The 26,764-nt window shown below is 39.6% G+C and overlaps 1 protein-coding gene across 1 annotated transcript; it reads right to left on the reverse strand.

The window, feature by feature from the left end:
- Positions 1-2,957: 2,957 nt before the first annotated feature.
- On the reverse strand, positions 2,958-18,893 carry KLF5 (KLF transcription factor 5; the record flags this gene model as incomplete). The annotated part of the gene is made up of 4 exons (XM_079722022.1): positions 18,408-18,893; positions 15,160-16,033; positions 14,106-14,165; positions 2,958-3,136 (listed from the first exon to the last, which is right to left on the reverse strand). The coding sequence occupies exons 1-4, from the start codon at positions 18,657-18,659 to the stop codon at positions 2,958-2,960; spliced, it is 1,365 nt and encodes a 454-aa protein (XP_079578148.1). The 5' UTR covers positions 18,660-18,893.
- Positions 18,894-26,764: the final 7,871 nt, after the last annotated feature.

A 26,764-nucleotide genomic window follows, 5' to 3' on the forward strand; every position in this document is an offset into this window, starting at 1 on the left:
TTGCCTCAGTTTTCCCCTAACGTCCTTTCTCTGTTCCAGAATCCCATTTCGTTTACATTACATTTGGTCATGTCTCCTTAGGCTTCTCTTGGCTGTGACAGCTTCTCACATTTTTCTTGTTTCTCATAACCTGGAGTTTTGACTACTGGTTGGATATTTTGTATAATGTCCCTCAATTGGGACGTCCAATGTCTTTCTCACCATTAGACTGGGCTTATGTGTTTTTAGGAGGAAGACCACAAGGCAAAGTTCCACCTTCATAACATCAAACCAAGAGTATATACTATGAACATGACTTATGCTGTTGACGAGGACCTTGATCACCTGCTGAGGCTGTCTGGCAGGCTTCTCTAAGTGTAAAGTGATCCTACCTCCCCTCCTGGCCATACTGTACTCTTTGGAATAAAGTCACTTTGTGCAACCTGCACTTAAAGCGAGCGGGGACTTATGTTCTACCTCTGAGGGTGGAGGATCTACAAAAACTGTTTGGAATTCTTCTGCAGAACTCTTTCCTGTATTTTCAATCATTTATATTAGCATGGACTCACGGGTATTTTATACTTTGGGTTACAATCCAATCCTATTTTATACTGTTGCTCTGACATTCCAGCATCACTGTAGGAATTTTTTTTAAACATTTTTTAAGGCTGTGCCGGGTCTTACTTGCAGTATGCGGACTCTTAGTTGCATGGGGGATCTCGTCTCGTTCCCTGACCAGGGATCAAACTCAGGCCCCCTGCATTGGGAGCACAGAGTCTTACCCACTGGACCACCAGAGAAGTCCTGGAATTATTTTAATTCTTACTTCTCAATGCTGTAAGATGCTCCAGGCATCCTTGTATGCTTCCTACCCTAGTCCCAGAATCAGCCATTTCTCCGAGGAGCAACTCTTGGCTCTTTTTATTGGAGATGGCATTAGAAACCAAGGTGTACTGTTGCTAGTGGTTAAAATCATCTCAGTGTTTGTTTGTTTTTTTTTTTTTGGCCATGCCCCTCGGTTTGCGGGATCTTAGTTTCCCAACCAGGGATCGAACCCAGGCCCCAACCCGGGCCCCTGCGTTGGAAGGGTGGAGTCCTAACCACTGGACCACCTGGAAATTCCCTCTCTTTCTCTTTTAAAAAGGAAAAAAAAGTTAAAACCCCAATTCTTGTTTTGTTTACCTCTGACAAAACTAGGATATATACAAATTAGCTCCACAGTGTCTTCAACTAATGATCTTGAAAAGGTAAAGTCAATACGTGTCTGTGTAATGATCAGGGGCGGGGGTCTAAAGAAATCAGCATTCATGAAGTATGGCTCCCTTTAGACCTCCGATATTGTAAAAACAAATTCCTCTCTTTTGTCTTAAACAAAAGTAGATACTGGTTCAAAGTGAGAATTATTTTTTTATTAACTGCCCACATAAAGCAGACCCTTTTATACAGCTATGAGAAAGGAATTTGTTCACTGTTTTTGCTATGCTAGGGGAAGAAGGAAGGCACAACGTGAATCTTTTAGGCACTTTTTATTTTCCAAAAAAATTTGTCATTTATATATATAAACATCTCATTCTCTCAAAAAATTCTACAACTATACAGCTGTTTGCTCCATTATTTGCATAGGAAATGACCACAATACAAAAATAAGAGGGAAAAAGAAGCAAAACAGCAACCAACTTATGCTTTTCATGTAGGTATGTTTCCACGTATAAACATTTTGAAGCCTCTTACAAAATATTTACACCGTTTGTCATCTATTTACACGTTTTTAAGAGCAACTTTTCTAACAAACAAAACTATAATTTATCAAGTTATGAAAATTTTCTAAAAAATTTACTATATTACCACAAAATAAATAAAGATAAACAATATTTTAAAAACAAAATTAAATTTTCATTTCAATTAAGACCGCTTTTGGCATTTTGCTTATTCATTCTGCCCTTTGGTTGACAGCATCAGTGTCACATTACTATTTTATATTGCATATGTGTAGCACTTACTTCCTTAAGTTTTCAACATGTCATTTATAATTAAAGGCAGACACTGAGTCAGTATTAACAATAGATTAACTGCACTGCACTGTAATTTAGGTAAAATTACTGTGTCTCACTGTATATTACATGCAAAGTCGACATAAACTGGCATTTAACCAACTGTACTGCACGAGCAAACATCTCGATATATGAAACCTGCATCATAAATTCCATGTTTCCATATATGAAGACTACATCATAAACTCAACATTGCCATGTGAAAACTACATAAGTCCATCTTTTTAAAAAATGATACTCTTCAGCTGATTGTAAGAGGTAAGGTTTTAAAAGGTATCTTACCACAGGTTCTAACTGTCAATGTATTCATGGTTATTTTCAAAAGAATTATGATTTTTCCCCAAAAGAATCTTAGAAAACGTGTAATAAACCTATAAAGCTGATTTGCATATTTACAAAATTTCGAAGAGCAAATATAGGCAACTCATATTAAAAAAAAAACAAAAAAACACATTTGTTCAATGGCTATTTGGAATTGCCAGGTATGCTGCGCACCTCTAGAGAATTACCTAGTATTGAAAAAAACTCCTCTCATGTCAAGTAAAATCTTGACACACAATCCAGCCGACTTCCTGTGCCTGCCAACTGACTTGTTTACTAAACACTGTCACATTAAACGGTGGTGCTTTGGGAAGAACACTGCAAACACACCCTGCACCCCCGATCCGCACTGAGATGAGGCTGCCTGTCTGAGATGATTGGCATCTGCCTGGGTGAGGCCAGGTTACAGCAAGCATTCCAGATTCTGAAAAGGACCAAACACTTTGGTATTAACACAATGTATTCCCTGTTTTCTCAAATATACAAAATATACATTTCCAGTCTTTTGTTTTCGTTTTCATCTTTATATAGTTAAGTTTGTAGTTTAGAATTTTGCCAAGCGAGCGGAGGAGCGGCGGCAGGCGATACGCGGGCGGCGGCGGCGGCTCAGTTCTGGTGCCTCTTCATGTGCAGGGCCAGGTGGTCCGAGCGGGAGAAGCTGCGGTTGCACACGCCGCACTGGAAGGGCTTGGCCCCCGTGTGCTTGCGGTAGTGCCGGGTCAGCTCGTCCGAGCGCGCGAACCTCCAGTCGCAGCCTTCCCAGGTGCACTTGTACGGCTTCTCACCTGCGCCAAGGGACCAAGAGGAGGAGGTGAAGGGATGACTCGGAACACGGACACGGGCAGTACTGCCTGCTAAGGCGTTTCTCTCAAACTCATGCTCCGAGGAGGGAAGTGTGCGAATTCCCTGATGAACTAAAAACCCCTCGAGTCATCTAGCGCAGAGAGTCACTGTTTTGCGGAGGAGCACTTAATTACAGACAGAAAAAGTATTCTGTTCACCAATACTATAAACTTAATGGACCACAACTGAGATCCTTTACTTCAACAAAGTGGTCCTAAAAGTTTCTGAAATAGCCACACTGAAACATCCAGCACGTAAGCCAGTTTGCTTGAACACATGGCTTTCCAAAATGGACTACTGGGCACTGGCTCTTTGAAATTCACTCCAGTATGCATACATACACACCTTCCCATTTTTCAGACTGAAGCAAAACAAAGCTAGAAAAAGAGTAAAGTTGAGTGGCGCTGAAGCTTTATGCATTTGCTATTTCATAATTCCTCAGCCAGATCAGAAAGTCTGGTACTGGTAACTTCACTTTGGTGAAGGGTCCTGAAACAGCCATAATAGTTCTAACATTTGCTGATAAATGCATTTAATTTTCCTCTGCAATGCAGTGCGCCAAAAAGCAAAATTCACTCCATCAACGACATGCCAAATGCGTATTATATGCCAGGCACCGCCCTGAATGCTTAGGATAAAACAAAAATGCCTGACCTCGTGGAGCTTGTATGTGTAACATAGAAAAGCCTCTAATTCAATCTTCCTGTTCTTTCACAGCTCTCTTCACGTAAATAGTGAATTGATATCTGAGCCGCTGCCCTACCCCCTGCAATCTGTATTATTCTTAATGTTGTCTAAAGTTTGCTGGTTGCTAATCTTTCCAAACTACTCAATATTGGCAGCCCCAAAGGATTCTGCCTACAGTGGCGCCCGAAGAAACTCCCGGATGGTCCGTCAAAGCCTTTGCTATCCTTCACTCCAGACCAGCTTCTGACTTCATGCAATTGCCCTGCATCACCGCATACTTTTGATATACAAATAAAATTAATGCCACCTTTGGAAAAAAAAAAAAAAACTACTTGCTATTTATAAGGCAGTCCAGTTTTAGAATTAATCCTATTTAATTAAGATCATGTATTCCTCTAAATAAATCCCCAAACCTAAAAACTTCTCACTGAGCATTCACTAGTAGTTTCTATATTTTTGCTTTATTTTGTTTTAATTTTCCATGAGTTTAAGATGAGAGTTTGTGAAGTCAATCTGCATATTAAAGTACTGCTGGCTTATTGCTGAGTTTTATGTGGATAGCATTTTAAAACGCTGAATAGCCAAACTCCTAAATTCCTTAAAACGTTTTCCTCTGCAAGGGAAGAGGTGCTTTGAACGCTGGTTACTTAGTACCACGATGAAATCCAAGTACCTTTCTGCCTGATTTAGCAGGATCATATTCAGGAAGTTGTAAGATTACTCAACTGAGTCCAAATTTTAAAAGACATTGTTCACATAAACGGAGATTTCCACAGCTCGTGGTTAACGTGTTTTGCTGTCCTGATAACCACTCTTGACTCCTGAACAAAATCCCATTAAGGACAAAGATGGAAGGGCCAGAGCAGCCCTCTGAATTTTGCACCAGTTACTTCCCAGGAGATTTCTTTCAACGCCTGTGGTGTGCACCCCTTAGCCACCCTTCTTCGCCTCTCCTCTCCTCGGCCTCTGAGCCAAGACACAGATATTTTTTGTGTTTTTAAGTCCCTTTTAGGTTCCTACCGCTCCATTTAAAAAAATGCACACCTCAGTACCTGAAGTGTTTTTTTCCCCTCAGAGTAAATTCAAAGAATTTAAGCTAATATACTTAAACCTTTTGAGTAACAAGAAATAAACCACTTTTCTTTCACTTATATTCACATGTAATCTGTTTAATACATAGAAACGTCTTAAGGCCAGTTGGAAATGTAGCTATCACTCTTGTCGATGTAAATCAAACAGAAAAAATTCACCTTTTGCACACAAGTGTTTGTTTTTGTTCCCCGTGAAAAATAAATCACAAAAACAAACATGTTGGTTAAATACTTTACTGTCATTTAATGGGAAGAGAAAGTTATTTCTGATGTCTGAGGCAAGGAAAAAAATTCCTAAAGTGCCCCAATTTTAAAAGAAGTCATTCTAGTCTTTTGAATTGAATAATTAAATGGCAAGAGAACTGAATTTTCAGAGTTTATTTAAGAAACAAGGGACACTAGACTCTTTTTGTTCACTATTTTGACTGGCTAGGAAGCAATAAACTGCATCAGTAGTTTTAAAAGTTTACTTTACTGATTGGTTGAAAAACGGTAGCCATGAAAATTCCTAAAACATTTGGGGTTTTGCTCTCAATTTATATGTATCTATAGATTATTCAGCCAAGAATACTACCACTGTCTGGACGTTAGTTATGGGGCCAGGGCTTCACCATAAAAGCAAGGACAACTATTCCCCACTTGAGGCAGTTTCTACGGGATTTGTTCAAGTGTCAACACGGCTCAAGTAAAACATTGTAGAGGAAACTGGTACCCAATTTCTGGCCAAATAGCAGATTCAGGCCTTTCTTCCTCAGCCAGAAACACTATGCATAGTACTTCTGGGAAACCAAACTAACTTCCTTTAAGTTATTTCAACAAGATAGAGCTTTCAAAAGTTTAATTGGATTTTTACAGAATCTCTTTCCAATACCACCAATTTAAAATATTTAGTTAAGCTCTTTCAACATCAACTGTATTTTCAAGTTCTCATGCTGTTAATGTGAAACTTTCCAAAGGCAAAAAGAAAAAAAAAAAAGTGACAAATTTGTACAGCATGTAAAACGAGCTTCAATCATCTCAAATAAAGTATGTACTTTCTCATTCTCTTTTAAAATTACTAGGACTATTTTACTAGAAATCCCTGATCTTTTAAAAAATTAAAGTTACACATACATATGGGTCCATACTGATTAAGTCAATTAGTGTTAAGCAAAAACATCACCAGTAGAAGAAGGGAGCAGGCAGAAGCAGACACTGAGCACACACTCCCAACTCCGGTACTTGTGTCTCATTTATCCTCACAACACCTCCAGGAGTTAGAAGCAAAATGATGAGCTCCTCGCTCAGGAGCCCGGCCGCCACTTTTCCTCAGTGTCCTGCCTGCATCCTCCATGAGCAAACACTAATACACGCTCTATATGAATGATTTCAGGAACACAAAGATATTGTTCACCTCTATTTAAAGATTCTGAAGCCACTTGTGAAGGTCAGTTAATGACTAGCTTAACGGACCGAGAGCAGGCCTGAAATCCCAGATGGTCTGAAGCCCAGGACACACCCCGACCGAGCCATCCCTCGCTGGGCGGAGACCTGCTTTTCAGGACCTGTGGAGTCCTGAGAGCTGTTCTATGCTGGGACTGACAATCCCCAAATATCACCTAATGATGGCTCTCTTTTACCCCAGGCTAAAGGAACTTCAGTGGGTTAGCAGAACATGTCTGTAAAGTATTTGAAAAGTCTTTAGAGATGTTTTTTCTTCTGTTGAATAGATTAAGACATGACTTTTGAATCTACCACAATAGAATGGGAAAAGTTTCTCTGCTCTGCTGAACATACCCAATAGACTCACAGCAAGGCCTTTCCCTAGAATGTTCTACACAGATTCTTCTAACAAAAGAAAAATACCACAGATGGCAATATTTATCTTACAGTAGTTGTTTTAGGTAACTTTTTTGTTACAGCAAATTTGCGTACCTGGTTTCCTTCCTGATGGCTAAAAAATAAATCCAATCCATTATATTTGATAGAGGCCCCAAATCATCAAAATTAAAGTCACCGTTTAGTAAAGGAGAGTATAACCTGTACTGATGAGTGTAACCTGTACCAAGCGACTTGCAAAACACAATGAATAAGACTTGGTCTCTGGCCTCAAGGAGCTTAACATCCATAGTCTATTCTGACTGTTAAAGTGGAATAAAATTATTTCAATAGTCAATACTTAAGCTTAATTCTTAGAATTTCAGTCCTTGATGCTCAAAATGAGCTCTTATTTCAGGAGGAAAATATTTTCATGCAATTCAAGAATAATTAGATCTTTTCCCATCATTAGCGACTTAAGGAATTTAGAGCTGAAACAGTATACATTCTAATAAAAGGATTAAAAAAAAAGAAGCTTTAATCCAAGATTAAATAAACTCATAGGGAAATGTTATGTATCTTAAAAAACAGATAAAGCAAGAGACGATTTGGGCTCATTAATTCATATTTCTATATATCTATGTCAGTAATTTTCCATTAAAAATCTTTTTATTAAAGGTCATTGCAGAACATCTCCTACACCTGGCAACAGAAGGGTAGGCAGTTCATTTCAAAGATCTGTATTACCAGTATTTGCAAAATGCACCTAATGTTTACTAGATATAGTATCCCTGTCAATAATGTACTCACTTTAAGGAGGCTAATTAAAAGGATATATTAAGACATTCCCTTCTTTCTCCCTGTGTGTGTATCTTTAAAATCGGACTCACCTGATTCCTTCTAGAAAACCTCTGAAAAGTCCAAGAGAAATCATTCCACTTCTCTATATCCCCATCATCACTTAAATGTGATTTAAATGACTGATTTACACTGGCACAGATACTGCTGAATGAAGGCTTCAAATAGCTGTATTTTGCCTCCTTAACTAGCCGTGAAAGTTCCTCAAAGGCAGAGACTGTCTTCTATTGCCTCACTTCTCATGCACCTCTGGTTAATCACGTTTGGCCCAAGGCTGACCAACTTGGGAATTTTCATTCACGAAAAGGAGGGAAGGTGTAAGAGACAGGAAAGCATCTATGTGAGGCCACCATATTGTGTCTTTTTTTTCCTACAAACCCACCTGCAGCAGGGCTTTGCCTGGCTCTGTTTTGCTGAGGACCACTGAGTGTAATCTGACTAAAGGTACATTTAGGCGAGAACCGTACTTTTAGCCTCTTCAGAAGGACATGTTCAGAATCAGTTGATTATCCATCCTGAAGTTGTCCAAGGAGAAATCAACTATGTAAACGAGCTTTCTTTTCCAGAATTGGATAGGATTTGATGAAAACCAAGCAGTTGTGGAGCCCCTAGTGCTGGCCAAAGGCAGCCAGGGAACTGCCACACCTGAAGGGGACAGGGGTGGGCGTGATATCCTGGGTGACAGGATAGCTCTACCCCAGCAGCACCAATCCCTAGGCACCTAAGCTCCTCTCTGCTACTTCTCCTAAGGGTTCTGGACAAAAACATCCTCTATCATTGATAGTGCTAATGAAATACTAATTCCTGTGCCTCCTGACAAAAAGACAACATTCAGATTCACCTTCTTGTAATAAGAGCCCAAACAGAATTTTTTTTTTTAAAAAGCAAAGTCTTGGTGAAATATTTTACCTTCTCCTTCTTAACCAAGCTAGAAAAATTCTGTTTTCATTTTTCTAGCACTGAATGAGTACTAGATACCCTTTCCTTTAATTTGCACTTCACGTGGTTACCTTGACCTGCAGATTCTTCCCAACTCTTAAAGGTTTATATTTATAAAGTAGTCAAAAGTATTTTCTTTTGCTCCGATGTTTTTTAATGAAAGCTACCTATGGTGTACTTCTACAACAGTAACTCACTCTTAATCAGAGTTGTTAAAGATCCTTGAATATAAATAATACAGGCTGACAGAAGAGGAATGCTGCTACAGAGACACTTACTGAAGTAGGACATTACTTTGTTTCTAATCTTTCACCTGAAAAGATGTAGCTCCATCAAGTCAACAACTATTACATTCTATAGAACTAAAAATATCTGCCAAAGTAAAAACCTTTGGTGATTAAACCATTACTTTTAAAAAAACTACAGTCTCACTACCTTCACAGCTAACCGTTTCTGTCTCAACTTCAGCAATTCTACTTAATCCATCTATGAACCACCTTCTCCCACCAATTTATAAAAACAAAAGGAAGAAGAGATTCTCTTTGGATCCTCCACAAGATCAGTCAAAAACGTTGACTTAATCAAATTATACTTCTTAACCTTCCATAAGCTCATCTCAAAACAATGTTTAATCAATTTTCTATGTAAATGTTTTTCGGATGAAAGAACAAGTCCCAGAAGTAAAGTTTAATCTTTCCAGTGAGTCATTAAAAAGAAATTGTTTCTAAGCTTTCACGCTCATAAATACCTTTCCAGGGGTCTGAACCAGAGAATCTCTTTAAGCCACTATTTTTTTTTTACATTAACTTGAAATTGTCAATATAGAAAATAAATTTCAAAGCTGCAAACAAAAATAATTTAAGAATGTTTAACTAGTAACATATAACACAGGCTAAATGTGATACTTTTTCCTGCATAGTTTTCAAATATAGACTCAAAAAAATTACTGAGTACTAAATAATTTCATCCTGCAAAACTTCTTCACCTCTACAGATAACACAGGTTACACATTTAACCAATATTGATCTCTAGATCCAAACTGCATGATCTCCACTAAGGCCATATATACAATCATATGCGGATTTTAGCTCTAAATCATTTTCTAAGGAAATGAAGCCCTTCCTATATTTTTAAAGTGTTTTACCACTTCCCACAGTTCCACAAAAGGAGTAACTCATGCTCAGAACATTATGAATGTTTTCTATTTGTGGGGAAGTGCTACAGATCAAAATACCTTTATTATCAACATGGTCAGTATTTTAAAATAAAAATCCATACCTAATATATTTAATGGATAATAAGTGTAGAGCAAGGAACTAGACAGGAATTTATACCTAAGGATTTTTTAGTACCCAAACTGAAACTAAAATCAATGCTTAGCAATAAATCTCTAGCAGAGATTCTGTATTTTAAAGTATACATGGTAACATCTTAATATAAATGTCATTAGAAAAGAAAGTGTTCTACAGAGCAAGTAAGGCAGAACGTAGGAATTTAGTCCCCTTACAAGTAGGCTTGGGCTCAAAATCTTTCCAAGGCTTACTGTGAAATTCTTTCTTAAACAAGGAATCCCAAATACAGCTCACTGTGAGATTCTAACAGGATAGTGCTTCACCCACAGTCCATTTTGTGTTGTTATGTTATTTATGCTTCCATTTTATTTTGTGGGGTGTTTCCAATGGTCCTTTTCTTGTCAACCTATGGCAAGGCGTTCTGGGGTCATTTAGTCCATACGTAGCAGCTCGTGCAGAGTCTGGGTCTAAGGGATACTGGAGCCCAGTGCATGTGCTGCTCAGACTCTGCACAAATGCTCGTTTTCTGCCCGGCTCCAGACAGCTGACAAATGACCTTAAAATGTTACCATACCCTCTTTTCCGAACTGCTTTAGTATATACTCTAGGGTTCAGTGCACAGCCATACATGTGACTAAAACTACTCAGATTTCAAACATTTGTATTCAGAGTTCACTATTTACTTTTTCAGCACTCTTTCTTTGGAAAGTAAGTACTTTTTTTTACTAATGTGTAAACACAATATTCAAAGAAATTTCCACACTCAATGTAAAAGCAGCATTTTAACTTATGGTACTCTTAGGCATACCAAGAAACCAGTATCAGATGATGAGAAATGTTTTCAATTTCTTGCAAATTTTTCTTTGTTATATATAGTCTTAACTTCTTCCTATATTTTGGCCCCAAGCCTGTGCTCAGAAGTTTTTAAAATCTTCACTACGAAATTAAAGACAGTAAGATGTATGAGCAGAAACAACTATACTGCTGGTTGCAGTAGAATATTCTTTTTGATTTATGAATCAGTTTAACAGTCACCTTGATTTGTAAGGGCCGGATGGTATGTGAATCTCTTTTTTAAAAAGGTGCTTGGGAGCAGCTTTCAAATGATGGCAATGGGTAAAGCCCCTTGTACACGTCATGAGGCTTACACAAATTTCAGTAGAATGTTCGAATTTAAACGCTGTTAAGAGTGCAAATAATTTTATTTGGAAATATACACTTCTTGACACTGTTGCCTAGAAGCAGCCATAATTATTTCTAACCAGAGGCATGACATGTATATACACACACTACAAATAACACAAACACCCCTACACACGTTTAAGGGTACCCTTATAGGCTTATAAGTATGGTATCACATGTATATAAAGACATAGCATGTTTTTAAGTGAAATAGTTTTTTTCCTAGAATAGAGGAAACATCCGTTTCAGGTATTTTGTCTACTCATATATAGAACTTTTTATTATTTGCATATTCTTTCTGAATAAAGAAATCAAAGTGTATGAACTTAGAAAAACTTGAATGCCGTGAGACTTCTGGTTCAAGAAACTGATTATTTTCTACTCTTCTTTCATCCCCAATTTTTTTTAAAGGGTCTTGTTTTGGAAGGACTATATCCTTATGTTCAATTTTTAAGTCAAGAAGCATTTGCAACCTAAAAATCCAGAATATGCAATTAAATAGAACTCAGGCATAGGCTGTTTTAATTGCTTAAATCATTTTTAAAACATAAGGTAACTTGACATTTTAAAGCAATCACAATTATATTCCAAAGAAATCCTAGCGTCCTTCACATTCTGCCTGCAAAATGGCAATCATTTCAAAAGTGATTTTTTATTTTTGGTATCAAAAACAAGATCGACCTTCCCATATAAAGTCCCCTAACAAATTGTCAGGGGAGGTGGGTAGGGGGTGGGTGGGAGACAGAAAGAAAACAAAAATCTATTACATGAGAGCAGTTACTTAGAAATACCTGGGCCTTTAAAGGAAGAAGAAAAAAAAAAGACTTTGCTGGCTTTCAGATACATTCATTAAAAAACAACAGGCAGGGTGGGGAGGATGCAATGAGAGAGCACAGGTAATTTTCAAAGGCATTGTCTAGAAACTAGAAATGAGGAGAAAACAACCTCAATGCTCTATGATTACCCAAGAACGGGTTTAGCCAGATGAACAAGTCTGCTACAAACCCTCCCCAAGGCATCTGAAAGGCTATCAAACAAAACTTTATTAAACTGGATTACAGGGTCTCACTCATCAGATGTCGATGGCCACACATTTATGATCTGGTGAAAAAGTCCATGCATGGGACCCAAACTAGGCCTACATCTTTTTAGTTGTTTTTTCTTTTTTTAAGTACAAGCATTGTTAAGACAACCCACTATTAAATTTCTCTGCCAGCAGGTCAAGTTCCAGAATCCTAGGTATAAGCATTCAGAGCACTAAACCCTGACAGGGGTTGCAAGGCCATTTAGATATGCTCTGACTACATCCCTGCAATAAGCAGTTGATTACATCGTTATATAGTATCGCCCTCCTCTTTTATTAGGAGACTTTAACCTCAGGAGAAACGTGTTCTCTCCTTTCTATCTCCTGTTTCAAGGACTTTCAAAGGAAAATAAAACAATCGTTCAAAAGTTTTGAAGTTATTTCCTCTTCTCCTTAATCAAAATTCAAGTAAAAACACATTTTCAATGTTTCCTTAATATGTAACACATAAAGGATCGTTTAGCATTTCTATAGGGAATGTTTTCATGGCCTTGTCATATGTATTCTGAAAACTTCAGATTGAGTTTATGTGCTTAATGGCTGTTTGTTTAACTATAAATATAACTTCTACTTTGGGCTGCTGAGGTAGGATCTTTCCTTTTACATAATCAATTTGTCTCTATCTAAAAACTTGGGGCTGAATTAACCCATTGGTTTCACTGATAAATACATGAGATGTCTTTTCTTTCAAAGCAGTTGCTCAGAAAGCCCAGGAATCTACCACACTGTCACCAACACTATTCAGATTTGAAGAAGTAGTGTTTATCACTGCGATATCAAGCAATACTTCCTAACGTGCATACAAAATGTCTGCAGCCATATTCCTCTTAGAGCTCTATCTCAGCACTGACCTTTGTTCAAAGGCTTTTACTTTTTAATGCAGCAGTTAAGAGATAACTGTTTCATTTATCAAAACTCAATTTCCATAGTAACATCCAGCCTGGGGAGATTCAAGTCCTCACACTAATCCAACAACTCATTCAAAGGAACTGTTGAATACTTTGGTTTCCATAGCAATGATGGAATAAAACATTTTGCTAGGTCATTGCTTTTATTAGCAAACTTATTCTCTGAAGTTTAGGTTAAAGCTGCATTTACTGAGAGAGAAAAAAAAAACACGTCAGTCTGTATTGGCTCCTCCCTTTAGGGCTATCCTTTTAAGAAAATCACGAACAGTAACCACCTATATATTTGCAAATACTTTGGGTACTTGGAGGCTTTCACAGCTTGCCACCTACTTTCGTCCTCAAATGAGTTCTGATGTAAAGTTTTAAAATGAAAAAGCATTTTTAAATGATTGTATAGATCTGACAAGATATGTATTCATAAAATTATAGGGGCTAAACATGTTAAACACGGATGAGATATAAGCTAGAATAAGGATAAAGTCTCTCTGATGTATAAACTACGGGCTGGGGTAGGATGTAGAGTAACTTTTAAACCACGACCCCAGTTTTGCCTGATTTTAATACTCTGCAGTTTCGACCCTACCTTTCACCAAGCATGGAAAACATGCTAAACGCAGATATTTTAGGTTAAGGTGAAACTAAAGATAATGTATTCAGCAGTTATGCTTTACATGCTAAACAGAAAAGGTTTTAGTGTTTGACACACTTTTATAGAAGCCAACTGATTTGCTGCGGAGGGAGAAAATGAGTTACATTTTCTCCTTCAAGATAGGAATAGCAGTGGCATTAAAGTTTTAAAATCCATTAGTAAACATCGTTGTTTATGTTTGCGAGCAATTAATTCTATGTGAGGTGACAGGGCAAGGCCTTAGTGAGGGAACGTCAGCCTTCCTGGAACCAAACTTTTTCACTGAACTGAATTTTGAGCCAAGCCAGTGCTGAAAAGGTAGGCCATTAAAAAATAAAAGTTGACAGAAGAAAGAAGAGATCAAACCACGTGTTGGCTTTTAAGGGATGAATACCACTTAATACTGTTTACACAACTCACAGAATTAACAAGAAAATTAACATACCAGTATGAGTCCTCAGATGAGCTTTTAAATGAGAAGATTTTGTATAAACTTTTGTGCAGCCTAAAATAAAGGAGAAGAACAGCGTGTCATTCTGGAGATCCTTTTGCAATCTTTACATTTGATGACTCGGTGTTTAAAATCTGGCTTTAAAGAAGAAATCTCTCACGCAAGGAGGTATTTGAAACTTCCAATTTTAAGAGATGTCTTAAAGCATACTCCCCCACTACCTGATTAAAGGTATAATGTGATTTGCTTTATGTATCACTTCAGCAGAAAGAGAGCAGGCAATCAAGCCAAGCTACAAATGGGAAATCTGTGCTTATACCGGTAGGTGCCTTATACTAGTAACGCATCCTTTAGTGATTTAAAAATTTTTAATTGCTCTAGAGCTGACAGTGTTAAACCATTATCCAAGATGACTGCAATTTTCTGTACTCCCACATGTCTTGTTTTTTCATTTAGTATGTCATGCCGTATCATGTATAATAAATTATACCCTGTATTAATCATAAACTAGCTTATGCCAGCAACTTGTAGATATATTCATAACCGTCATCAATTTATATCTTGGACCACGTACCTCATTCAAGAATGAGCATATGTTCACATGCTATCAGAACCAAACCTGAAGTCTATTCTGTAGATAGTTCTGTCTTGTAGCAACCTACTCTTCAGTCCCACCCCTTATTTTCCCCTACCTTACTTAAGTAACCCCTTTTCAGGGTACTTAATGTAGACTTAAGAACTCCAATTTAGATTGCTACGGTAAACAAAGAAAATGTAGCAAGACTCTAAGGTATATAATATTAAAGAGAAAAAAGTCCAAACTAACCTTTTTTCCCCAAATATTCCAGATATTTTAACACATCACATAAACACTAGGTAACTAAACGGTTACCAACTTGGGTGAGGCACAGAGACTGGGATGCGACAAGAACAGAGTAGGGGAATTTTTTTTTTTTTATTGTCAAGCACTACTCTCCTGTGTAAAAAGGCACACACAAACACACACTACATACACATATCGATGCTTCAACCAGGTAGGATCACATACCCGGATAATCGCAGTAGTGGATGCGTCGTTTCTCCAAATCGGGGTTACTCCTTCTATTGTATCTGACAGGCTGGATGTTTTGCGAAGCAACTGGCAGGGTGGCAGGTAAATTTGGATTATGAATTGCCAGTTTAGAAGCAATGGTAGCAGCATAGGACGGAGGTGGGGTTAAATTCTGGAGCATCTCTGCTTGTCTATCTGGACTTCCAGGCTCTGAGCTTGGTGGTGACGGGGGGAAGTAAGTGGCCTGCTGGGAAAGAAACTGACTTGGCATGGGGTATGTGCAAGGGGGCATGCTCTGGAATTGCTTCATGGCAGTCTGCGGGACGGCAGAGGTGTGAGTGTTAAGACCCGCCATGGCGGCCGACACTGAAACATTAAGAGTGTCCATCACTGCTGTCTGGTTTGTAGAACTGGGCATATCTAGATCCGGTGTATTCAGGAGCTGGTACAGGTGGCCCTGCTGGGGAGGGACAGAAAGATGAAGGTCTGGTGTAGGAAGTTCTTGTTTGATGAAAATATTGTTCACCTCTGGAGCTGCGGTCTGGTGGGAGCTGAATATACTGGTGAACTCAGGGAGGGCCTGGGTCGGGGCCGGAGGAGGGGCTGTCGTTTCACTCTGGTGGCTGAAAATGGTAACAGGTTCTGTCTTGATGTGTGTTACGCACGGTCTCTGGGATTTGTAGAGGCCAGTTCTCAGGTGAGTGATGTCGGGGAGGAAGACGTTCATGTTGATACTGTAAGGTAACCCTTCACTGTCAGTGAAGAACTGGTCTACGACTGAGGCACTGTCTCGTCTATACTTTTTGTGCTCTGGAATTATAGAAACTGGAGGAAGCTGAGGTGTCAGATACTTCTCCATTTCACATCTTGTCTAAAAAAGAAGAGATACAAACATGTATAATCCACCCAATTCATCATCTCAGGAAGGACAAACTGTGCTTACTAAAAATTCCCCCCAGCAATCCTTATGAAAAGTACTAAGGCAAACTCCTAAGTATTGCTTATAAACATATCAGGTTTGTCAATTGTGTAACAAAATGGTTCACCAAAAACTTACGAAACTGGGTTTAACAAGTATTTGGTAAAATAGCCCCCAATCAACCCCAGATAAAAAGTGAAAGAGACAAACCAAGAAGGAAAAGGAAGCAAACAGAAAAAATATTCCTTTCTGATGCAATAATAAAGTATACTTTATCATCACTCACTTACAAGCAGGGTTCCCTGCCCCATTACATTTAAGTTTGCAACTGAAATACAGTATTGTAATATGGCCAAACTACCTTGATTCCGTTCATGTCATACAGGTAAATTCAGTGTTTAAAACAGAAAGAAAAAAAACCCCCAGCAAACCTTAACCATAATATTGCAAAGTTTCTCTCTCTCCTTTTTTTTTTTTTTTTTGCTTGGGTAGATATTGCTAAAATATTTAATATAAAACATATTCCTTGGCTATTTCAGTGCCTTTTCCATTTTATAGTTCAGTGGAAACTTAAATACAATGTCTTGAGCAAAACATACTATCCACTGAAAGAACAAACCAACTTCACCCTTCACCATTTGATCTAAATGTTGATTTTAAACAGCAGATTCTGTAATTGGTTAATATGATAATGAAATGTTCCTATTCATATCCCTATCTAAAACAGATCTTTAATTACCTAGGGGAAAACCATTCCCTTGGTAGAGTGGTGCTAAGGGGCCCGTGGGTGGGGAGAGGCTGCCTGTCGCCAGCACAGTCATGAGCCAAAGATTTATCGTGTGCTCCTCAGTGGGCCAATGCTACATTCCCCCTCACTCTGTAAAAAGCTCAGTCATCCTTATCCTCTTGTGTCTTCTAAGCAGCAAACTGACAAATAACCAAATCATTTTAAAATGGTGATTTTTTTTTTTTTTTTTTAGGACACAACCCAGCTTGTAACTGGTCTCCTCCGTCTTTTCCAGCTATCGTCTTTCCTGGTATAACATAAACTTCTACAATTTTTTACACTGAAAGGAAATTTCAACAGAAAAAAAAACACAAACACACACAAAACACCCCAAACTAGATGCTCAGAGTACGATCAACCGCGGCATCCTAACCAGAGAATAATAGTCATTTTTTGCTACTACTTAATTTCAAGTGTTTCAAATCAGACCCCGAATCATTCGGTGTGGATATAGACCGTGTCTCCCGCATAGACACGACTTAAAAATAAAAATTAACGCTCTGGTCTTGTAAGTCACTTCTCTGACAAATGCCACTGCCCTTTCACAGCACTGCGACACTCGCAGACCCCCCGGAGCAGAAGCTGGGTAGCAAATACACAGTGTACCAAGGGGCTATTAAATGAGGCGTCTTGAAATAAACCGAACTAAACCCTTTCGTGCACTTCGCTCCCATGGTGGTTAGTGGTTTCTGATTTTAGCTCTTCCAGCTGTTTGCATGTGGGTATGTTTCCAATTTTTTTTTTTTTTTTTTTTCCTTGGGACAGGCTAAAAGTCCCGGGAAGTTTTTTCTGGGCTATATGACTCCCTGCGTGGGCGAAAGAAACAGGCGGTTGCTCTAATTCTGCTGCCGGGCAAGTGTAAAAGCCAACTGCCAGCTTTCATCGAGGCTCCAGGAGGAAATTTACATGCACATGTAGAAACCAACAACCCCCGGTCTTTCTTTGTCTTTCTTTTTAAGGAAAAATAAGCGCTCCAACACCACCTTAGCTTTTCCAACTTCCGTTTCCCAAAAGCAGCCCTACGATAGCGTCTAAAGCAGGTTGCACCAAGGGATATGAAACTAGCACCCCGAGGGGCCTCCCTCCAGCACCCCGATTTGCGTTTCCACTGAACCCGGGACGGCGTGGGACGGGGGTAGGTAGGGGGGGAGTCCAAGGCCGGGGCAGCGGCAGGAGGCGGGATTAAGAGGACACGCGGAATCGAAGCGAAGTAGGGCGTGAGGTACGAGGTTTCATCCCCCGAGTGGAAGAAAAACAACTAAGGTGCGCGTGAGCACCAGTTCCCTCCTTAACCTTTCCCGGACAGAGCTGCCAGGGCACATTTCCCTTGGACCCTCCCCTTCAGGTCCCCCCACCTTCTCCCGGCGAAAGGCGAGTGCCCGGCCAGGAGAGCAGGGCGGGGCTGCCCCCCAGACCCGGGCCGCGGTGCGCCCCGACGCGCGCCCCAGCCTGGAGCGGCCCCTGTCGCCCGCGCGTCGCAGCGGCGAGACACGCCCGAGTCCCGGGAGGGAGGCGGAGGGAGGGAGCAGCTCTTCCTACCTGGACCAGCTCCTCGGCTGGCAGTCTCGGGCCGGCGGCGGGCGGCGGCGCCGGCTGCGGCGGCGCGGGCTGCGCCTGCGGGTGGTGATGCGAATGCTTCAGCTCGTCGCCAGGGAAGAGCGCCGCGTCGCGGGCCGGGTTCGCGGCGCCCAGCACGGGCTTGAGCTGAGCGAACACGGGCTCGTCCTGCGGGGCCGGCGGCTGGGGCATGGGTCCCAGGCGGGCGCTCATGGTCAGCACCCGCGTAGCCATGGGAACTCGGGGGTCGGCTCCGGGCACGGAGTGCGGGTTGAGCGAGCTTCCCACGTCGCCCACGCTGGCTCGGGCCGGCGAGCTCGGCGCGGGGCGGCGGGCGGAGGAGGGGAGGCTCCGGGCGGACCCCTCAGCTCGCAGCAGGCGCGGTTTTTGAAGGCGCGCACGAAACCCCAAACTCTTCCGCTCCGCCTCGCGTGAACGCCGATGTCCTCCGGGCGACCACTTTCTCTCGCCCCGCCCCACCACGCTCCCTCGTTCCCCCGGAGCCCGCTCCCGCCACCGCCGGTGTCCCCGAGCGAGCTGCTAGCGCGCGTACCTGCCCCGCGACTACTGACACTTGACGCCCGCCTCTATTTTACCCAACTCTGGAGGGGCGGGGCCCAGCGGCGAGACTGGCAGCTCTCCGACGAATCCCGAGGCCCCGAGGCCGGCCGGGCCGGAGCGACTAGCCTATGAGAAAGGAGAAGCTTGCCCAGAGCTCCGCCTCCGCCGGGCGGACCGCACCCCTCTCGGGCCACGAGCTTCGCGCGCAGGGCGGCCGCGCAGTTTGTACACAACTTCTCTGACAGATTGGGCTGGCGGAGCTGGGGGCGGAGGAAGGAAAGAAGCGGGTGGAATCTGGGAAAGAGGGAATTCGGGTGGAGACGTGGAGGGAGATCTCTACGGACTGTTCTCTGCCAGGATTAGAGAGAAAAAAGAGTTTTACAGGTCTTAGGTGTTGTGCAAGGACCTGAAACTCACAGGCTGAAACCTAGAAGGCAGCTAGGTGCGGGCGCTAGGGTTTTGGAGAGTTTTGTTTAATGAGCGTGTGTTTTTAAATATACAAAATGTACTTTCTTTAGCGCAGAACTAGGGGCGGTGTGATAAATTTAAAAACAGCTCTTGTCTCTGTGTATCTTTAGCAGTGAATATATCCATTTAGCAAAGCAAATTTGGAATGTCCTGAATAAAAGTTTTAATGGCAAGTATTTTTTTAAGTCCTTACATAAAAGCTTGGGGTTTTTTTTCCCTACAGTATTTAAATGGGTAGGAGTAGTTTTCACACACATTTCAACCTCGTATCCGTGTATGGAGAGGAGGGGGATGGGTCATATGAATTTTGAAGTTTTTAATATTTACACTGTTGATTCTAGCCAAAGCATGCAATCTAATTTAAGCACTGACGACTAGATGAAACGTATTTAAATAGACATTACATCTTTGACTTATTTTTGCTACCACTGTGTGTTCAAAAAGTGGAGTTTAGTATTTACAAAACAGAAACGTAGCACATTTACCTTTCACCATGGCACCTACTCCTACGAAAAGGCAACCAAAGAAGCCACAAACGTTAGACAGGCAGCAGCTCTGAAAACTGGGAATCCAAATTTGTAGGAAAGTAATAGCCAAAATATATCACTGTCCATTGACTGAGTTATAATGGGAAGGTGAATTTTTGCCAGCAAACACCTAAGGAAAGCACTTTCCTTAATCTTTAATGTTCTTGTACATGATTTTTATCTGGCTTATTGGGAAGCCATAACAATACACTGAAATAAAAATGCCTGGAATATTACTACATATGTGTATATATGGTGACAGAACACTATACCATTAGACATTTTTACATATACAACATCACTTCACAGTAAGGCAGCTTTTACAAAAAGAGAGTTCTTAGGAAAATGTTCTCTTCAAGAAGTGAATCTAACAAAGATAGGGATCTCGTTTCAGTGTGTAGATTTAAAAAGTTTATATACACAAAGTGTTACAGGTGTTTATTTATTATTAGAAAACATAAAATTATGCTGTAAAATATATTTTTTCTCCTTTTCATTCTGTTCTTGTTAATGATTCATTTTTAGAGCTGTGATCACTGATTTCAGAGAATGGTTGATGACTACTTTCATGTTACCAAAGTATTATTTAATGTGTTTTGGCAAACTTTTTTCTAAGCAATCTCACACCATCCACCTTCACCTTTAAAAAGCCGCCCTGATTTTCTCTGATATTGAACCCAATTATATAATTAAATAATTTAGAAACAGATTATAGAATTGATATGGGATTTAATGTAACTTTAAAAAAAAATGAACCTTGCAAGATTTTTAGTACTTAATGCCGATAACATGATCAAACCTGTGTGATACAGATAACTCAATAGAATTTTGTATTCTTTTTAACTTTAATTCTAACTTAGATTTAATACAAGTTGGTATCTATTTATATTTTAATTTGCTTTTAAACCTATCTAGACCTTTCCTTTTGTCTCTCTCTCTCTTTTTTTTTTAACCAGAGCGTTGATGGCCTGTTATTTCAACCTAAGCTTTCGCTGCAATAAAATCCAGTTATTTTACTGGAAATATTTCTACATTTCACACCATTTTTTAACATGCTTTCATTTACAAAAGCGTTTCCAATGCAAAAAAAAAAAAAAGCTATTTGATAAACTTTTAATAAAATATTTTTAAAGTCCTTTAAACTTTTTTTCATATTTCCACTTTTCTTAATGAATGCAGATATGAACCTACCTATGGTTGGGCTCGAAACACATTTACAGCAGAAAAGCTGAATACAATCTTTTTTGCTCAAATACAGTAGCATTTATTTAAATTTCATTCCTGACATAAAGGTTCATGAAATAAGGCTGCCATTTTTAAGTAATAGTTTCTCTGAAATACCCAGGTCTGCAGTCTCACAGAAAATAATTAGCTTAGCACTGTACAATAGTACGGAAATTGGAAAGAAATCCTTTTCTGAGACATTTGCCATGCGGTTCTGAGCATATAAAAGACATGTTCAACCAAGCTTACTTGCTGTTGCTGTGAACACAAATGCTCCAGCTGCAAACCTGCTTCACTGACTTAGCCAAAAGGGTTAAAACTTGATAAATATTTTTCAAATGTTCCAGGTTCTGCATTGGCGTGAAGCCAGACAGTGTGAATGGACAGATACTCAATTACTTTGAACTTTCTAGTTCTTTGCATTCCTTCCTGCTTAGTAGTGCTGTACCATGAGGGAAGATAGGAGAAAACAAAAAACAAATGTCAGGTTTCGAAAATCAATTAGTGGCCTGGCAGTGGTGTGTTAACTGAACTGTGCCAAAACAGAGAATTCAGAGGGAAAGAAAGAAGAAAAGTTGAGTAGTCAAGTTAGGTAGGAGGGTAAGCACAGAAGCAGTGTGCATGCTTAAGTCCTTAGTCACTGGGCAACACAGATTTAGTCTTAGAATAAACCCTAAGTGTCACTATCTTTACGGGAATAAATACGCCTGAATGTGTGGAGGCTGAATAGGCATTCAACGATGGGGGAGGGGGAGGTTTGAAGGAAGCAGTGGAAAAAAATGGATAAATAGCTTCTGAATGATGAGATGAGAGAAATATGAAGCTATCACTAGGGCAATGTTCCTAGGAAGACACGGCAAAAGAAATATCTGTATTCTGTTGTTTGGCCGACACGTCACGGAGAGCTTGAAATTAAGGGATCTAGAGTATTTTTGACAACATTTTATTCACTTTGGAAACTATTCATGGAATATTGCAACTCGGTAAAATCAAAGTCAAATTTCCGAGTGATATTGGGCCATAGAAAAAGCATGACAAAGAATAAAAATCTTTTTATTTTTTTTTAATAAGGGAGTAAATGCTCCTCTAGGGTAAGATTATTCAAGTTAAATTGACTTTTTTGATAATAATTGATTATCCACCTAGTGTTAGAATCTGTATCAGTAGGAACGTAAGACAGAATTATTGTCCTTTATTTCACACTTTTAATCTTTTCTATTCATTAATGGCAACTGCTTGTAGCCCCACATAGAAAGAAAAAAATCCATTGAGAAAAGAACACAATAAACAGAAGCTTCAAATGAGATTAGCCAAAATTCAAACCAGTTTGACTCAAAAAATTAAGACACATAAGAAAAGATGTCCTTTCCTTTTGTGATGAAACAGTGTGTAATTTAAGTAGAATTATAGACTTCTTTTTGTATAAATTAAAGTGATGTCAAGAAAAAAGCTTCATATTCTATTTTTTTACTATCTCAACCCCAGTTCTTAAGGAATTAAATTTTATATTTAAGTTTGGAGTTAAATGTGTTCTTCCTGAAATATCTCATAAAACTCTCCATGTGCCCTTATTCCTAAATGTACTATAATTTATCCTATTTTTAAAACTCTAGTAATATAAAAAAAACAGTTTTTTACCTTTTGGGGGTACTGGGATTTGTTTTTTCCACCTTGTTAGTATAATAAGCAGACAACTATAAATGCCTTGAACCAAGTTACAGGCCAGGCGTACTGTAGCTTAAACTGTACAGTATTTGAATTCTGACTCTCAACATGTTAGGAAAGGTCAAGAGAAAAATCCTGAACTGAAGTAGTTACACCAAACAATCTTTTAGAACACTAAGGAGGCCTCATCACCAGCATCACAAAGAGCAGTGTTTTGAGCCAATTGCTGTTCATGTGATGACAGAAGCACTAATGGTCCTAGGCTGTGAGGCACTCCTACTGAATGCTCAAGTGAACTGAGCACGGGGCACAAGAAAATACGCCTTTGGAGGTTAATTTGTGAATGAAATGTGTAAGGATAGTGCTAAGCCCAATGCTGGCTCTTCATGCCTTCACGTCTATCCACTGGTGATGGTTGTGTAAACTTGTGTAAATTTTGAAGAGGACAGTTTGACAATAAACAGAAGAAGGCTAAAATGTAAACAATGTTTAAAACAATAGATAATTTTCCCTCTAGGAAATATATTACATTATACACTGAAAAGGACCCAGGTATCCAACAAGAGGAGAGTAGTTCAATAGCAGCCACTGAATCTACTACCATATTCATATTATTAAAGGATATTTAGTCACATGGGAAAATACTCATGACATGTTAAGTAAAACAAAGTTAAGAGGTTTTTATAAACACAGACCCAAAGATGAAAAGAAAATACAAAACACGTATCTATTTTGGTGGCTCTCATTGGATGGTCAAATGATGGGTGGTTTTACATTGCTTTATACCTTTGAATAGTTTCCAAATTTTTCACAATTGCCACATATTCCATTTGTAACCAGAATAAATGTTTTCAATAAAAAACATACATAAATGTTATCTCTATACAATTAAGGGTTTATTGGAACTGTAGGTGAAGATCAAATGATTTTCCATTTGAAAGCACCAAATACAGCCACAACTTGCCGACACCCTGTGCTGGGAAAATATGTAAACCTTCTTAACCAAGCCAGTAGATTTTCAGCATTCACTGCAGAATAAACAAGCTGAAGAGAGATTACAAGGTTTGAAGTTTGGAAAGGGATAACCTGGGAATGTTTTAAATATAAATATGCTTTAATTTATTTCCTAAGTGATCAACAAGACTTCTGCAATGATTTATACTCAAAGTTATTTGGGGTATCTCATTTTACTTTCTTGCTTTGTTTTCCCCTATTAAATGAACTAGGTTATTTACAGTGTTTTGACAAAATGCATAGACTCTTAAAGTTCATATGCATCTCTTAAGAGCTGTTTGTGTTTTTTGTGTTTTTTTTTTTTTTTTCCCCCGGTCACGCCTCAGGGTTTGTGGGATCTCAGTTCCCCGACCAATCCCAGGGCCACCGCATTGAAAGTGACGAGTCCTAACCACTGGACTGCCAGGGAATTCCCATTTTTGGAGTTTTTTAAATTCTAAAATATTCATAAAGACGATATAGAGTAAAATGGTTTCTAATGGGATGTCTTTACTATGTTCTCTCTGAGAGCCTTGCTCTCCTTACTGGCACCTAAAGTTGTTCAAAGTAATTCCCAAACTTGCTTTCTGGGAATTGAAAATTAAAGTCAGGGGAGCATGTTGGTGGTGGTCTAGGAACTTAATATTTTAAACATTTTTCTATAAACAAGTCAATAGAGAGCTGCTTTCAGAGTTAAGGGCCCACATGCTCCTTCTCCACCCCTCCCATCGTGACCTCGACCCACAAGTAAAACACACACACACACACACACACACACACACACACACACCTATTCTAAATCATCCAGCACATCACTGGTGCCTGAAAACATTTATTGAACACCCTTAGTGTGCTGAGGTAGGCCTTGAAAATATAAAGATGGGTAGGATACAGTCCCTGCCCTAAGCATTATCTGACAGGTAACCCCCCCCCACACACACACGTCAAATATGTTTCTTGCTTCTCAGTAAATTGGAGTCCAAACTCTTCAGTTCCGGATGTTGAGCCAACCCCAGCTGATCTTTCCAGCCTGGAATCTCCCTATGCCTCCCTGCCTCTTCTCCCAGGAGCCTTAGGCTCTAAGCATAGGGATTATTTGTCATTTCCCAAATGCCACTGCTGTTCCCTCCAATGTCTGTCTTTGACTACATATACCATAAATCACAAGCCCAGCTAAAATCCCACCCCTTTCCCAAGGTCACTCCGTATACCTGAGTAAAAATATACTCTTTTGGTTTCTTCTCCTTCCCATTAGCTTTGTATCCTCAGTAAAGCATTCCTAACCATCTGCCTTGAATCCATCTCCCCCTACAAAATTGCATGTCCCTGCAGGACACGAATGGTCTTGTCTTTGTGTCCATCATGATGTCTCTGAGCACAGTGTCCCACACCAGAGAGACAACTGATGATGAACTCAATCAATAAAATTGATGGTGAACTCAATTTTATTCTTATAAACATAAAAGGTAACATTAAGAATAAAAGTTTCATAGAATGCCATCTTAAAATGTAGAAGAAATGAGTTAGAAAAATCACCCTCTTAACAACCTTCGTAGTATTAATTGATTAAGGCAAGAATTAATGGAAGCTAAAATTATTAGGTACCATTATGATGAGGAATAGGATATTTTACATAGTCTCAAAGTATTTCCCCACAAATAAGGTATTAATTACAATGGGAAAAATAGTAACCTACCAATGGAAAAACTTGGCAGACACTACCTTAAGCAGATGATCAAAATTCACATCATCATTAATGGGACAAACTGATATCATGGGGTTTTTTTTGATGTGATGAACTGAGAAGGATGCAACGTTGTTTATCTTGTGTTGTATTGTACCGTACATAAAAATACATCACCTGAATCTAACCATGAGGAAAGTCAGACAAACTCAAATTGAGGAACTTTCTACAAACCACTGGCTTCACTCTTTAAAAATGTACAGTAAAGATGATGAAAGAGGGACTTCCCTGGTGGCGCAGTGGTTAAGAATCCGCCTGCCAATGCAGGGGACACGGGTTCAATCCCTGGTCTGGGAAGATCCCACATGCCGCGGAGCAACTAAGCCCGTGCGCCACAACTACTGAGCCTGCGCTGTACAGCCCATGCTACTGAGCACACATGCCTACTGAGCACACGTGCCTAGAGCCCGTCCTCCACGACAAGAGAAGCCACCGCAATGAGAAGCCCACGCACTGCAACAAAAAGTAGCCCCCGCTGGCTGCAACTAGAGGAATCCTGCGCGCAGCAACAAAGACCCAACGCAGCCAAAAATAAATTTAAAATATATATATATGATGAAAGAGTCATGAAAGACAAAGTTTCAGCTACTGTTTCTTTTTAAAGGAATAAGTAATCCTGGTTTGATCTACATGGGGGGAGGCCAGAGGGAATTGTCACAATAAACATAATTGGGCTAATTAGTAAAATTTGAGTATGAACTGTAAATAAAATTTTCAAACACTTTGAAATTCCACTTTTAGGTATTCATTCCTCAAAATCACTTAAATGTTCACAAAGATAGACGTGCCAGAATGTTTATTGCAGCATTGTTTGCAATGAACATTATGGGGGTATTAGCAAAATTTGAGTATGGACAATGCTACATTTCTGAACTCGATAGTATAACTGTGGTTATATAAGAAAATACCCTTGTTCTTAGCATATACTCCCTAAATATTTATGGATAAAGGGTCATGATGTTTGCAACTAATGGTTGAATTAATCAAGGCCAAAAACAGTGTGTGTGTGTGTGTGTGTGTGTGTGTGTGTGTGTGTACACAGAGAGAGATAGGCAGAAACAGGGACAGAGAAAGAGTGAGACAGAGAAAGCAGATGTGGCAAAATGTTAGTGACTGATGAATCTGGGTAAAATGAATATGGGAATTTTTTGTTTATT

This window comes from Hyperoodon ampullatus (assembly GCF_949752795.1).
Source record: "Hyperoodon ampullatus genome assembly, chromosome: 16".
NCBI classification, from domain to species: domain Eukaryota; kingdom Metazoa; phylum Chordata; class Mammalia; order Artiodactyla; family Ziphiidae; genus Hyperoodon; species Hyperoodon ampullatus.